General features: G+C 65.9%; 2 protein-coding genes and 1 long non-coding RNA gene across 4 annotated transcripts; 2 read left to right on the top strand and 1 right to left on the bottom strand.

The window, feature by feature from the left end:
* The first annotated feature begins 251 nt into the window (after nucleotides 1-251).
* Nucleotides 252-2,995, top strand: RPUSD1 (RNA pseudouridine synthase domain containing 1). Of its 2 annotated transcripts, none has more exons than XM_072835148.1 (6): nucleotides 252-356; nucleotides 522-712; nucleotides 785-908; nucleotides 1,030-1,132; nucleotides 1,261-1,362; nucleotides 1,853-2,995. In XM_072835148.1, exons 2-6 carry the CDS (start codon nucleotides 531-533, stop codon nucleotides 2,248-2,250), a joined length of 909 nt encoding a protein of 302 aa, XP_072691249.1. In that variant the 5' UTR covers nucleotides 252-356; nucleotides 522-530; the 3' UTR covers nucleotides 2,251-2,995. The 2 variants fall into 2 exon arrangements, with proteins under 2 accessions (XP_072691249.1, XP_072691248.1); XM_072835147.1 differs by having other exon boundaries at nucleotides 1,027-1,132.
* A 2,605-nt stretch (nucleotides 2,996-5,600) lies between these two features.
* LOC140638219 (mesothelin-like protein) lies at nucleotides 5,601-12,516 on the top strand. The gene is made up of 15 exons (XM_072835136.1): nucleotides 5,601-5,741; nucleotides 5,926-6,046; nucleotides 6,859-6,982; nucleotides 7,914-7,999; nucleotides 8,126-8,252; nucleotides 8,332-8,522; nucleotides 8,700-8,790; nucleotides 8,993-9,134; nucleotides 9,441-9,628; nucleotides 9,700-9,855; nucleotides 9,939-10,066; nucleotides 10,531-10,661; nucleotides 11,085-11,179; nucleotides 11,425-11,680; nucleotides 12,062-12,516. Exons 1-15 carry the CDS (start codon nucleotides 5,726-5,728, stop codon nucleotides 12,376-12,378), a joined length of 2,169 nt encoding a protein of 722 aa, XP_072691237.1. The 5' UTR covers nucleotides 5,601-5,725; the 3' UTR covers nucleotides 12,379-12,516.
* LOC140638222 (uncharacterized) lies at nucleotides 7,519-11,628 on the bottom strand. The gene is made up of 3 exons (XR_012035368.1): nucleotides 9,957-11,628; nucleotides 8,116-9,837; nucleotides 7,519-7,630 (listed from the first exon to the last, which is right to left on the bottom strand). It is a non-coding gene; the product is annotated as an uncharacterized lncRNA (long non-coding RNA).
* Nucleotides 12,517-12,830: the final 314 nt, after the last annotated feature.

Raw genomic sequence — 12,830 nt, 5'->3', positions numbered from 1 at the left:
AGAGAGCGCGGCGGAGGCGGGGCTGCGCGCGCAACTGGGGCGGGCCCGGGCCGGGCGCCGCGGACGCTCGCCATTGGCCCGCTCGGCCGTCCGTCCGCGGCGGGGGCGGGGCGGGGGCGGGGCTGCGCGCGCAGCTGGGGCGGGCCCGAGCCGTGCGGCGCCGCGGACGTTCGCCATTGGCCCGCTCGGCCGTCCGTCCGCGGCGGGGGGCGTGGCGTGGGCGGGGCTGCGCGCTCTGGCCTGGCCCAGCGAGGCGCGGCTCCGGGGTCGCGGGGGGCGCGGGGGCGCGGGGGCGGGTGCTGGAGCCAGGGCCGGGGGCTGCCTGGAGGGGCCCGGGCGGCACTGCCCAGCTGCAGGTCGGTCCCGGCGTGGGCCGGGCGCGGGGCCGCGTGTCCCGGATCCGGGGCGTGGGTGGGACGGCCGCTCGGGATGGGGGTGCAGCGGGGCGCGGGCCGTGCGCCTGGCTGGCTTCCCACCAGCGCCCCGGGGACCCCCGTGCACACACGCGCTCCGCGTTGCAGGCCCCCGCCATGGAGCCGGGCCGGGTAGAGAACCTGTCCGTGGTGTACCAGAGCCGGGACTTCCTGGTGGTGAACAAGCACTGGGACCTGCGCATCGACAGCAGGATGTGGCGCGAGACTCCCACCCTCCAGAAGCAGCTGCGCCACCACTTCCCGGAGTTAGCGGATCCTGACACCTACTACGGCTTCAGGTACTGGGAGCTTACGTGGGGGGCAGTGGACACCCCCAGGCGCTCCAGCCCTGATCGCCCGCCCCGTGCCAGGTTCTGCCACCAGCTGGACTTCTCCACCAGCGGGGCGCTCTGTGTGGCCTTGAACAAGGCGGCAGCGGGCAGCGCGTACAAGTGCTTCAAGGAGCGGCGTGTCACCAAGGCCTATCTGGCTCTGGTAAGGCCTGACCAGGCCCCGAGGCGGGGGATTCCGACTCTCAGCCACCACGGCAGGCCGAATGTCCCCACCCCGGTCGTGGTGGGTGGCCCTGAGAGCAGCCTGTGACTCTGCCCAGCAGGTGCGGGGACACGTGCAGGAGAGCCGGATGACCATCAACTATGCCATCGGCAGGAACAGCACAGAGGGTCGGGCTCACACCATGTGCATTGAGGGCACAGAGGGTACGGAGGGCAGAAAGGTGGGATCGCCGGGCACACGGCACCCAGAGAGGACCCTGAGTGAGCTGGGCTGGGGAGGATTGGGCCTGGCGCTGGTCCAGCCGCGCTCACGCTTTGTCTTCTGCTCGCAGGCTGTGAGAACCCCAAACCGAGCCTGACAGAGCTGGTAGTCCTGGAACACGGGCTGTATGCAGGCGATCCCGTCTCCAAAGTGCTGCTGCAGCCACTCACAGGTGAGCCAGGGACAGGGCGGGAAGCTTTCCAGGCCCCCTGCCGTCTGCTAATGGTGCCCCCCCACATGGTGAACACCTTGCGCCGGCATCTCTTCACTCCGGGTACAGTGGCATCTTTGTCACACACGAGAGGAAGTGGTGGCACAGGGGCACAGCAGCCTGCTTGGGGCCACTCCGCTGTTTGCACCCCACGTCCTACAGCCTCTTGCCCCACACACGGCCTTGCTATCTTTGATGTGAGGGTAGCGGGACAGCTCGCAAGGCTTCTGCAGCATTCCCGGCTCTGCCTCTCCTGGCAGTGACCTTGGAGTTGACTCCTCTTTGCATCTCTGGCGTTCTTGTTTGTAACAGGGAACAGGAGATCTGCTCTTTCTAAGGGTTTTGTGGGGCTTTGAGAGGGCAACAGGGAGTAGGGTTATGGGGTGATGTGAGCGGGTGAGGGTGGGCATGGGATGGCACTCCCACCCTACTGGTCCCGTCTCCCCCACAGGCCGGACGCACCAGCTGCGTGTGCATTGCAGTGCCCTCAGCCATCCTGTCGTGGGGGACCTGACCTATGGGCAGGCGTCGGACCAAGAAGACCAGCCCTTCCGCATGATGTTGCACGCCTTTTATCTGCGTATCCCCACCCACAGCGAGTGTGTGGAAGCCTGCACACCAGATCCCTTCGTGCCGGCACTCGATGCCTGCTGGAGCCCCCACACCCTGGTGCAGTCACTGGACCAGCTCGTCCAGGTCCTGAGGGCTGCTCCTGATCCTGATCCCACAGAAGGGTGCCCTGTGCCTTGCAGCACTCCCACACCCCCCAGCAAGCCCCCTGAGACAGAGGCGCAACAGGCCTCCTGCCTGCAGTGGCTGTCAGAGTGGACACTGGAGCCTGACCACTGAGGGCAGCAGGCTGAGTGGGAGTGGCAGACTGGGACCCCTATGGGGATGGGGGCTGCAGGGGAGAGCCCTAGGCCCATCCTGAGGCGGGGGTGTCCCTGCGTATGTGACCTCCTGGTGGATGGGGCCTGAGGACCCAGCTACGGCAACCAGGCCTGGAGAGAGGCGGACGAGGCCAGCAGGGGGAGCCAGGCCACCATGATTGTAGAGGATGGGACCTCTCTCTAAGCACACCTGCTTCCCCCTCTGGGGGAAACTGAGACCTGCCTTCCTGACTCCAAAGCTTCATCCCTAGGGGCTTGTTTTGTAGATTTGCCCAGGGTCACCCTGTAACAGACAGAGCCGACACTTGGGCCAGCATCAGGTTGGGGTCCTCTTGGCTCCTGGCTGGGCCTCAGAGCACCCTGCTCCTCATTGCTCTTCTTGGACCTTCTGTGTTGGTCAGCCTGCCCTGGCTGGGTCGTCTCCACCTGCGGACCCTGACTGATCCTGCCCAGCCGGTACTGCCTCGTGCCTTTGCTTTACCCGGCTCCACTGTGGGCTTCCTCTCCATCCACACGCAACTGGGGGGGGCGGGTCTGAGCCACACCCCTTGGTCTTCTCACGGTGCCTGGGCAGCCACGGCCTCAGACTTCAGCTTGGGAGCTAGGCTGGCCAGCCCCCATTTCTTCCATCCCCAAACCACACCCACATCAGCCTAGGTGTAGCTGAGCTCTGAGGACCCCGAATAAATACTCAGCGACTGACATTTTGAGTGACTATGAATCCGTCTGATACGAAGCTTTGGGGGGCCCCAGAACCCTGCCTTTTCCCTGCACCGGGCAGATCTCCACCCTAGGTCCCCCAGCAGGACCCAGGATGGACTCTGTGGTCCTGGCTGCTGACCTGTCCTTGCCCTGCCACGCAGTGAGCACCCTGCGGCCCTATGTGGATGTGGGGCTCTGGGTGAAGGACTGGCACTGGATCAGCCCCTTCCTAGATCCCTAGTTCTCCTAGCCAGAGCCTTGCAACACCCATCTGCTCTCAGCAGGGCCCTTCCCTAGGGGAGCTGACACCATATTCTCCTTAGGGCTCTCCAGCATGAGAACACCGGCTGCCCTGCAGAGTGGGCCCTCCTGGCTCGGGTGGGCACTGGGGGAGAGCAGAGGGCAGGTGTGGCCAGCCGTAGAACACTGGTCTGGACCCTTTGGCCCGGTGGGGCCCATGGGCTGGGCCAGTAGAGCACGCAACGTAGGAGCTGGAGGGCTGGACAGACACACTGGTAGCTCTCAAGGCAGGGAGACAGGATGGGGAGGTGCACAAGGACGGGTACCCCCTGGGGAATGTGTGTTGCCCCTCCACCAGCCCTGCTGCTTCCCCCTCTTAGGTATCCTTGGCCCCTTGAGGCACCCAGGACCCAGAGAGTCACCCACAGGCCAGATCCAGGCCTTGCTCCTACGGGTTGGCTATTTCCCACGTGGGGGCCCCCAGGCTGAGGCTGCAGAGCCAGGACACAGCTATATATACAGACTGTCTGTCGTCCCCCCCCCAGCTGTGGGAGGGCCAGGTTTGGAGTGGGAATCAGGGCCTCCTGGACAGGGACAGCAAGGAGAGTTTCCTCAGGTGAGGGTGGCCAGACAGGTGCTGTGGGCAGGGGAAAGTGTGGGGCAGCCCCGCGACAGGCAAGTTCCTGGGGCCCGTGTGCTGCTGGAAGGCCAGGAGCACGTGGAGCCCCACACAGTGCAGCCAAACTTCCGTGGGGCTGTCCAGTCCCCAGCTGGTCCCTCCGGCTCAGCGCGTCTGCTTGGCCCTGAGGCGGGCTCTTTGGGTCACGTGCAGACCTCCTGGCGGTGCTGGTGGCGGTTGTCCGGTAGCTAAGCCAGTATCATGGGGTTCCACAGCCCAGGCCCCCCCAGCCCTGCGGAGCGGGAGTTGCATCCCCTCCAGGAGGGGATGAGTCCCGGGTCCCCCTCGGCACCCTGCCCCGCCTACCCCAGCTGGGGCACCTCCCACCAGGCCTCAGAGGCCCCACCTGGTGGAGCTGCCCCGCCCTGGGCCCCAGGGCATGTGTGGCAGGGCTCTTTGTCACTGAGGTCACTTGCTTGGGGCCAGCGTGTCCCCCCACACGGTACACACGTGTACAGACACACGTGCTCACAGGGCAAAAAACGCCACACGTGTCACTGCACCCAGGTCCCAGGTCCCACACTGGATCCCCGTGCGCTGAACGTCCCTGCTGCAGGGAACGCATGCACCAGACGTGCACATAGCCGTGGGTGCTCCTGGACACACACGTGTGCACAAGAACACCAGCACGCATGCAAAGGCACATACAGTCCTCGGGGCGCAGACTCGCTCCCCGGTGGGAAGGGGTGTGCGCTGGGCAGCTGCCAACCGTGAGCTCAGCCTCCCGCTCCCCCAGGGCCGGAGAGCAGGTGTGCTCTCTGCTGTGCTTGGGGCCCCCAGGGGTGCACATGGCAGCCTCACCTGACGCAGCCCTGGGCCCTCCCCTACACATCTGCCTGGCAGGCATCACTGCGGGATCGGGTGCCCGGGCAGTCTGGGTGTTGGGTGAGGCATGGAGGTGAGCAGGAACCTAGGTGGCACCCCCCGGCACCACCACTGTGCCCCAGTGCTCAGCTGTAGGGGCTGACAGTCAGACTGGGGTCACTGATGTCTGAAGCACCTGGCACCTGGCCTACACCCCCTGCATTCGACAGCCACCTCGGGGCACAGGGGCACAGGGGCAGCCCTCCTACAGCAGATGGTCTCCACACTCAGGTGAGAAGCGACGGCTGGGGCAGGGCCTCGGCTCTGTGGCGGTCTCCCGATGGCCCTGGGTGGGTAACTGAGCTTCTCCAAGCTTCCGCTTCGTCCCCCGCATAGGACTGATGGTAACTGCCCGGGGCCAGGCAGCATCTAGAGACCCCAGGACCCCACAGGACACCCTTCAGGTCACAGTTAAGGCCGCCATCTGGAGACGGGCAGGGCTGCTTGCTACAGGGGAGGGGCTGTGGTGCAGCTTGTGGCTGAGGGCACTGTCTGGATGGGTGTCCGAGGCCCCAGGAGGGAAAGAGAGCTTTGGGGACAGGTTTGAGAGCCCCCAAGCCTCTACTCGTACCCACCTGCAGAGACTTACTGAGACCCCCGCCCTCCCCTGTAGCTGTCAACAGATCTGTTTATTGGAGACACCTAAGCCTGCAGGTCCCAGGAGCCCGGCCTGTGATAAGATAGGCCCCTCCTCGTGCCACTCCCTCCAGTTCCAGAGACGCACTCTTTGTGGGGTTTGCACCCCTCCCCAAAGACACAGACACGCGGTGGTAGGGCACCCATCCTATACGACCCTGGACTGCACCTCCCTGTCTGCGCCCCATGCCAAAGAGGGCAGGGGAAGGTGAGGGGGTGGGTCTCATCACCTTCTCTTCTCCAGCTTGTCCTAGACCCACGGCCCGTGACCCCACACCTTCGTGCCAGGACAAGCAGTGCTCACCGCACAGCCATGGGCCCCAGAGCAGGTGAGACGGCCCTCACAAGGGGGTACCTCGGACGCTCCGGGGCATGGTTCCCACGGCTAGACTCCCCTAGGGTGGCAGGACCATCTGTGGTGGTAGGCCTACCCTAGGACACAGGGGACCCCGGGCAGATCTTGAGGGATGGGCCTGGGGGGCCGGCAGCTGCTCACGGCCTGTTCCGTTGCAGGTGCCCAGGTGAGCCCAGGCCTCGCCGTCCTCGTGTGGCTCACCGCGCATTGCTGTTGTCCCCAGGCCCAGGGCCTCTCCGAGGGAGGGCTGGATGCCAGCAGGGCCAACCCCTGGGCCATGTGAGTGCCAGCCCGTCCTGCCACTCCAACAACCAGGTCACGTTTCCGCAGCTGATCCTCTGGCAGGCAGGGGTAGGGGGTACATCTCCAGGTTCTGCACTCCACGGCCCGGGCATAGTGGAGGCGGGGCTGCATGCCCGAGATGGCCCAGGGCAACCAGTGTCCTGCATCAGAGTCACAGCCAGGGGGCCAGGAGCGGGTCCCCCAGGCCATCGCAGCCCCTCACCACGTGCACTGCTCCTGGCCTGGCGGGCAATTACTCGGCGTCCTGGGTCCTCTGGGCCTCCTTCCTCTGCCCGGGGCTTGGCTGTTCTCCCGGCCCCGACACTCAGGCATCTCCAAGCACCGTTCAGGTCCTGAATGTGGGCTCAGCCCCCCTTCCCTTCCCGGGGTTAGAGAGATCTGCCGAGCCGTCAATCTGTGGGCGATGGGTGTGGGCTGGGGATAGCAGGGGCCCAGGCCGGCGCACACAGGATGCCCTCCCCGTGCACACTGTGAGGAGCCCCCGGCTGGAAGCCAGTGCGGCTGTGGTGGCCCAGCAGGTGCCCAGGCCATGTCGCCTACAAGCCCTCGGCCGTCGCTGGGACAGTGGAGCCTGCCCGAGCTCAGAGCCCGCCAGGACTAGGCCAGGGCCATGGTGAAGCGTGCCCGCAGCTTGGGGCTGCACCTGCCGCATGAGGGCCCAGGCTGCCGTGGGCCGAGGCGCCGCTGGCCAGGCTTCCTGGGTCTCGCTCCCTCCGCGCTGGGGGTGCTGACGTCCCTACTGCATGCCTCACTCTGCCGCCCCTCACCACCTGCCTCCTTCCTGCTAGCGCCAACACCTCCTCCCTCTTGCACAACTTCTGGTGCCAGCCGGCCAGCCAGCTGCCCCGGGACCAGCTTTCCGATCTCATCAGGGGGATGGCAACACAGCAGGCACTTCTCAGAGCCTGGCAGGTGTGTGGCTGTGGCTGTGGCTGGTGGGGGCAGGGGGTGCTGAGGGCAGGGGCAGACAGGCAGGGGAAGAGACAGGTCGGAAGGAAGGGCGTCCCCAGCTACGGGCAGAGGGTCAGCCGGGGGCCCACGGGGCCAGGATGGGGAGCGAGCCCACCGGAGTGCCGGGGCCATGCCCGAGACCCTGGCAACCTCGCAAGCACCTGAGATGCGTCTCTTCGGGGAACCCCGACGTGCCAGGAGGTCTAGCCATCTTACATTGAGTTTTCCTTCCCACGGGTGACTCTCTGGTGCTGCCTACATGGGGCCGTTTCCAGGACCTCTCAGCCAATTACCCACCTTCTGTCTGGTTCTAGTGAGGGCTTGTCCACCAGGCCTGCGCTGGGCACTTCCTGCCTCCCTGGGGCGGGCCCTCTGGGCTGTGTGTGGATCTTCCAGCCCACTGGCCTCTCCCTTGCCACCTGAGCCCACTCGACCCTCAGCAGACCCAAGCACTGCCTGCCCCTGAGCTTAAAGCTGCAAAAACAAAAAAGCTACTATTTTGTCTCATTATAAAGTTAGTATGAAATTAGTAATAAATCTGGAACGACCCCAAAGTCAATCAAGTGAGACAAGAAGTCCAGGCGGGAGGTGGCATCAGGATAAAGGACTCTGAAAAAAAAAAAAAGGATAAAGGACTCTTAGCCGCTGTAGTGCAGTGGGGGCCGGGGTGGGGGCAGAAGGCCTGGAGACCTAGCGGGGGGTGTCAGGCTGCCCTTGACGCTCCCTGAGACTAGTTCTGATGCGGAAGTTGACAGGGAGAGGACACGTCGGGCGGGTGACAGAGCCCAGGCGGCGGGAAGGGCCCCACACGGGGTGCAAGGGGAACGGGGCAGAAAGGAGGGCCCGGAAGCCCCAGGTGGGCAAGCGAGCGACACGCCTCTGCCCTGCCCAGCTCAGCTGCCTGGCCAACCTGGTCACTCTGCGCGGCCTCCAGGACGACTTTGAGCTCCACCCCCCGGACCTGCTGCTCTTCTATGAGTGAGTGCCTGCCCCCCACCCCACCTCGAATTCAGGCAGCAGAGGCTGAGCTCCCCAGGGACACGTGGGCCATCCCAGAGGACCCTCGGGTGGCCTCCACCCTCCCACCCACCAACCTGCCTGCAGCCTGACTCAGGTGAGGGAAGCCAGGTGCCGGGCCTTCATCCACCGCGCCGTCCAGGGGGACACGGAGCTGCTAGCCAACCTGCCAGACCAGAGGGCCGCCCTGCGACACATGGCCTTGGCCTGCCTGGTAGGCACTGTGGGCACACCGGGACAGGACAGGCGGACAGGTGGTGGGGCCAGGCCGGTGCTGACCCGCTGTCTGGCAGGGGGGGCCCCGGCTGCGGCTCAGCGCCTCTGACCTGCTGCTCCTCGGGGTCCTGGTGTGTGACATGGACGCGTCCAGCATCGAGGCTGCAGACCCCCGTGTGCTGGAGAACTTGCAGCGCTGCCGCGGGCTCACTACCACCCAGCAAGCCGCCCTCAACACGCTGCTAGCCAGTGGCACGACCGTGCTTGGGTAGGCCAGGCCCAGTACCCTCCGCCCAGACACCTGGGGTGGGAGGGCCTCGGCTGAGCAGGAGGTGTCCCCCGCAGGGCAGGCACTGGAAACCGGGTGCTCAGGGAGGGGCGGGCAGCCTCCAGAGGCTGGGCTCTGCTCCTGACCCCGTCACGGTGCTCCCTTACCACACACCAGGCCTCCTGGTTCCTGGGACCTAGAGGGGCTGCAGGCTCTGGGACCCCTGGCCACCTACATCAGCCCCAGCCTGTGGATGCAGGTGCAGGAGGTAGGACAGTCTCCCGTGGGGGATGGTCGAGCTGGCTGTGGACAAGGGCAGGGGCATCCACCGACCCTCCACCAGCCTGTCCAGGCCTGGGGGTAGGACGTACCAGCGTCCCTGGGTTTCTGTCTGTGGGACAGGAGGAGGAACCAGGTGGTCCCTGGCAGCCCCTCCCCAGGGTATGGAGTCTCCATGCCTGCCTCGCCAGGCTGTGGGCCTGGACTTCTTCAGGGGCATGGTGGCCACGTACCGAGCTGGGCAGCTCAGCCAGCGCGATGCCAGGCGCTTCGTCACTGGCTTCCTCGAGGCCAAGGCCGAGTCGGTGTCCTCTCGGCCCAAGAGGGGCACAGGTGAGTGTGGCCACTGTGGCCTGGGGATGCTGTCCCTCCCCTTGATCTGGGCTCCCAACCCAACACACAGTCCCACTGCTGCTGGACCTCCTGGGTATAGCCCAGGGCTTCGCATCCAGCCTGGGGTTGGGGGCGTGGTTGGAGGCCACCGAGCTGAACCACAGGTCAAGGTCAGGTTTGACTCTATATGGTCTAGGCCAAGTTCTTGGCTAGAGGTCAAGTTCAGAGAGAGTCAAAGGTAGGTTAAGGTTGGGGGGGGCAAACTCAGCAAAGGTCAGCTCAAACCCCCAACCCCCCCCACCACAGGGAGACCCTGCCTCCGTGGAGACATCACGGCGGCCACGCTGCATGACAACCTGTTTCTAGTGCGCTATGACTGCTTGCAGCTGGATTCCTGCCTGGGCAGCCGCGTGCTCACAGCCAACCTGGATCCCCTGCTGCAGCACCCCCTGCCAGCCGAGTGCCAGCGCGTCGTCAAGGCCAAGCTGGCTCGGGTGCGCTGCTGACCAGCTACGGGAGGAGGTGGGGGGCATGGGCAGCATGGCCTGACCCTCACACCCCCCAGGTCTACCCACACGGTGTCCCCGAGGAGCAGCTGCGACTCATCACCTCGCTGGTCTACCTCTACTCCCGCTCAGAGATTGGCCAGTGGAACATCACATCCAGGGACACGGTTGTGGCCCTGCTGGCCTCGGACGTGGCCCTGGAGAACCAGACTGAGGTGAGGGCCACACGCGGGGCGGGTGGGGGGGGAGGGGAAGGGAGGTGCTGCCCCAGCCCCGCCGACCTGCGCCCTGCCTCCAGGCTGTCCTACAGAAGTACCTGGACCACAACGGCACCATCACCGGCGCCCTGCTCGTGGCCATCGGGGGCTGGCGCCTCTGCTGGATGAGTCCCCGGCAGATCCAGGCCATCAGGCCCTCGGAGTTCCGGTGAGCCTACCGGGGAGGGGGCACTCAGCCTCCGGTGGCTGCACAAGCGAGGACCACCAACCAGGTGGTTTACAATGAGAGAAACTTCCCTTGTGATCTGGAGGTCCTAGGGCCAACTCCCCCTGGAGCCTGAAGGGGGTGTCCATCCTGCACGTGCCGCTGCTGAGCCCCTTGGCCTTCCTGGGCAGGTGGGCGCATCCCCTCAGCCTCTGCCTGCCTCTCAGCGCCTGCGTGCTGGTTTCCTTGTCACATGGCCTTTGACTGGGATGGTTTGACTGGGAGGCTAATTCAGCGTGAGGCCGTTAGATCCCGTCCACAAGTAGTGTGGCTCTGTTCTCCATCGAGGTTACGTTCTGAGGTCTTGGGGGACACTGTTCAGCACAGCAGACGGAGCCAGAGGAAAGCTGTGATGGGGAAGGGGGGCACGGGGTCCCAGCCCGAGCAGCAGCCTCTCTGTCCCACAGGCAGGCTGGGGCCTTGGACATCTCCTCCTGCCCTCAGAGCCGCAAAGACGTGCTCTACACCAAGGCCCGCGAGGCCTTTGGCGGCGCCAGGAGCACAGCGGCCTACTACCGCCTCATGCGTCCCTACCTGGGTGAGTCCCCGGCCTGGCCCAGCTCCTGCGAGGACGCTGTGACCCTGAGAGCCCCAGCCCTGAGTGAGGGCGCTATGACCCCGAGAGCCCCGGCCCCGAGTGAGGGTGCTGTGACCCCGGGAGCCCCCGGACCCAAGTGAGAGTGCTGTGACCCTGGGACCCCCCAGCCCCGAGTGAGGGCACTGTGACCCCGGGAGCCCTGGCCCAGCTCCTGCAAGGGCGCTGTGACCCCGAGAGCCCCTCCCCGAGTGAGGGCGCTATGACCACGGGAGCCCCCGGCCCCGAGTGAGAGCACTGTGACCCCAATAGCCCTGGCTCAGCTCCTGCGAGGGCGCTGTGACCCCGGGAGCCCCCGGCCCTGAGTGAGGGTGCTGTGACCCCAGGAGCCCCCGCCCCTCTCGGCTCACCACGGCTGGCCCCCAGGCGGCGCCCCTGTGGAGGAGCTCCGGCACCTGGTCCAGGCGAACGTCTCCATGGACATCGACACCTTCACCACGCTGAACCCCCGAGTGCTGCAGGTGGGCCCCGCAGCTGCCCGGTCGGGGATGGGGCAGGGGAGGCCTCTGGCACAGTCTGCCCGCCCCGTGCACCCCCAGGGCGGAGGTGTGCAGACTGCAAGAACCCCAGATCCCATCTGCCAGGCTTCGCCCCTGCGCCCATTCCTGAGTTAAGTACCACCCTGCGGGGTCTGCCCTTGATCCCAGAGCTGGCCTCTGCAGGCCCCTCTGGACCTGCCCCCATGGCCCCCTGCCTCCTCTCACAGAACCTGAGTGTGGGCAATGTGACAACACTGCTGGGCCAGAACGTGGGGGACCTGCGGAAGGCGCGCAGCCACCCGACCATCAGCTCCTGGCTCCGCAGCTTGAACACGTCGGCCCTAGGAGAGCTGGGCCTGGACACGGATCCCGCCAGCCCCCCCGGCCCCGCCCGCCCCACCACCGGGACCCCCAGCACCACACCTGGGGTGCCCTACCCAGCCCCCACCTCGGGCCAGCCCTGGAATGACGCCCCTGCCTCCGGTATGCCCCGCCCCCGCCCCTCCCTCCACTCTGGTGGGCCTGCCCCGTCTGCCCAGGGCCACGGAGGACCCCGGTTTCTCATGTCACAACCTCATACTTTTGCCTCCTTGGGTGACGTCTGGAGGACATTGGCCTCACTCTTCCCTGGTTGTTGAGTTACTGAAGGACAAAATCACCTCCCCCAATACCTGCTGAGCACCAGGGAGGGCGGGGAGCTGTGAGATCCGTGTCAGGGCCCAGAGGAGCAGCCTCCATGGTGGCCCCACTGGCCTTCCCCACCCATGGGATGACGAGGGCGTGGAGCCCAGAGTGAGGGGCTGTGCAGGCCCCGGAGGCTGCCAGCTGGGACTGACCGGCACTCCATCCGTGTTCCACCTGCAGGCAGCCCACCAGCCCACCGGGTGTACCTGCCACTCGCCGTGGCCCTGCCCTTGGGCCTCCTGTGGCTGCTGCACTTGGGATCCCCAGGCCCCAGCCAGGATTCCTTGTGGGGCTCCTGCGCCAAGGCCTCCGAAGATGGCACTGCCCCAGCACCGCATGCAGGGAAACTGAGGCTGAGGCTGAGGGTGGAGCTGGACACCCATCCAGTCCGAGCTGCAGGCTCCGGGCCCAGAGGACCTGGCCACGGCCCACATCCTAGGGACTTGTGGGGCTGGTCCCTACTCACACCCAGCTCCCAGGACACGGAGTTGGAATGAGGACCTGCCCATGCACTCCCCAGCCCTGAACAGTTGACAGCGATGCTGCCCAGCCCCTGGCCTCCCTCAGGATAAAGAACTGGCATGGGGGGGGGGGGAGTGGGCCTTGCTGATTGATTTGAATAAAAGATGAGGTGATCTTCCAGCCTGGGTCCCTTTGCCCTGAGCCCAAGGAGGGGCAGAGACCCTCTTAGTGGGGAATAGGACTTCTGTCTGCCATCTCCTGGGCTCTGTCACCAGAAGCCACCCTGAGTGCTGGCTTGGCCTCGGAGGGAAGGCCCTGGGAATGGAAACAGTGGTAAGAGGGCCCCGAGGGCCACCCCCCTGCCCGGAGTCAGGCCCCTGGACCCTCATCTCCACGTGAGGATAGGAGGGGCCACCGCTCAGGAAGCACATCCACCAGGTGACACAGTCGGGCCTTCCCACCCGCCCTCAGAACACCACAGGGCATC

The sequence above is a fragment of the Canis lupus genome, chromosome 8, assembly GCF_048164855.1.
Source record: "Canis lupus baileyi chromosome 8, mCanLup2.hap1, whole genome shotgun sequence".
NCBI lineage: Eukaryota > Metazoa > Chordata > Mammalia > Carnivora > Canidae > Canis > Canis lupus.
This window is presented reverse-complemented; position numbering and strand designations above follow the sequence as displayed.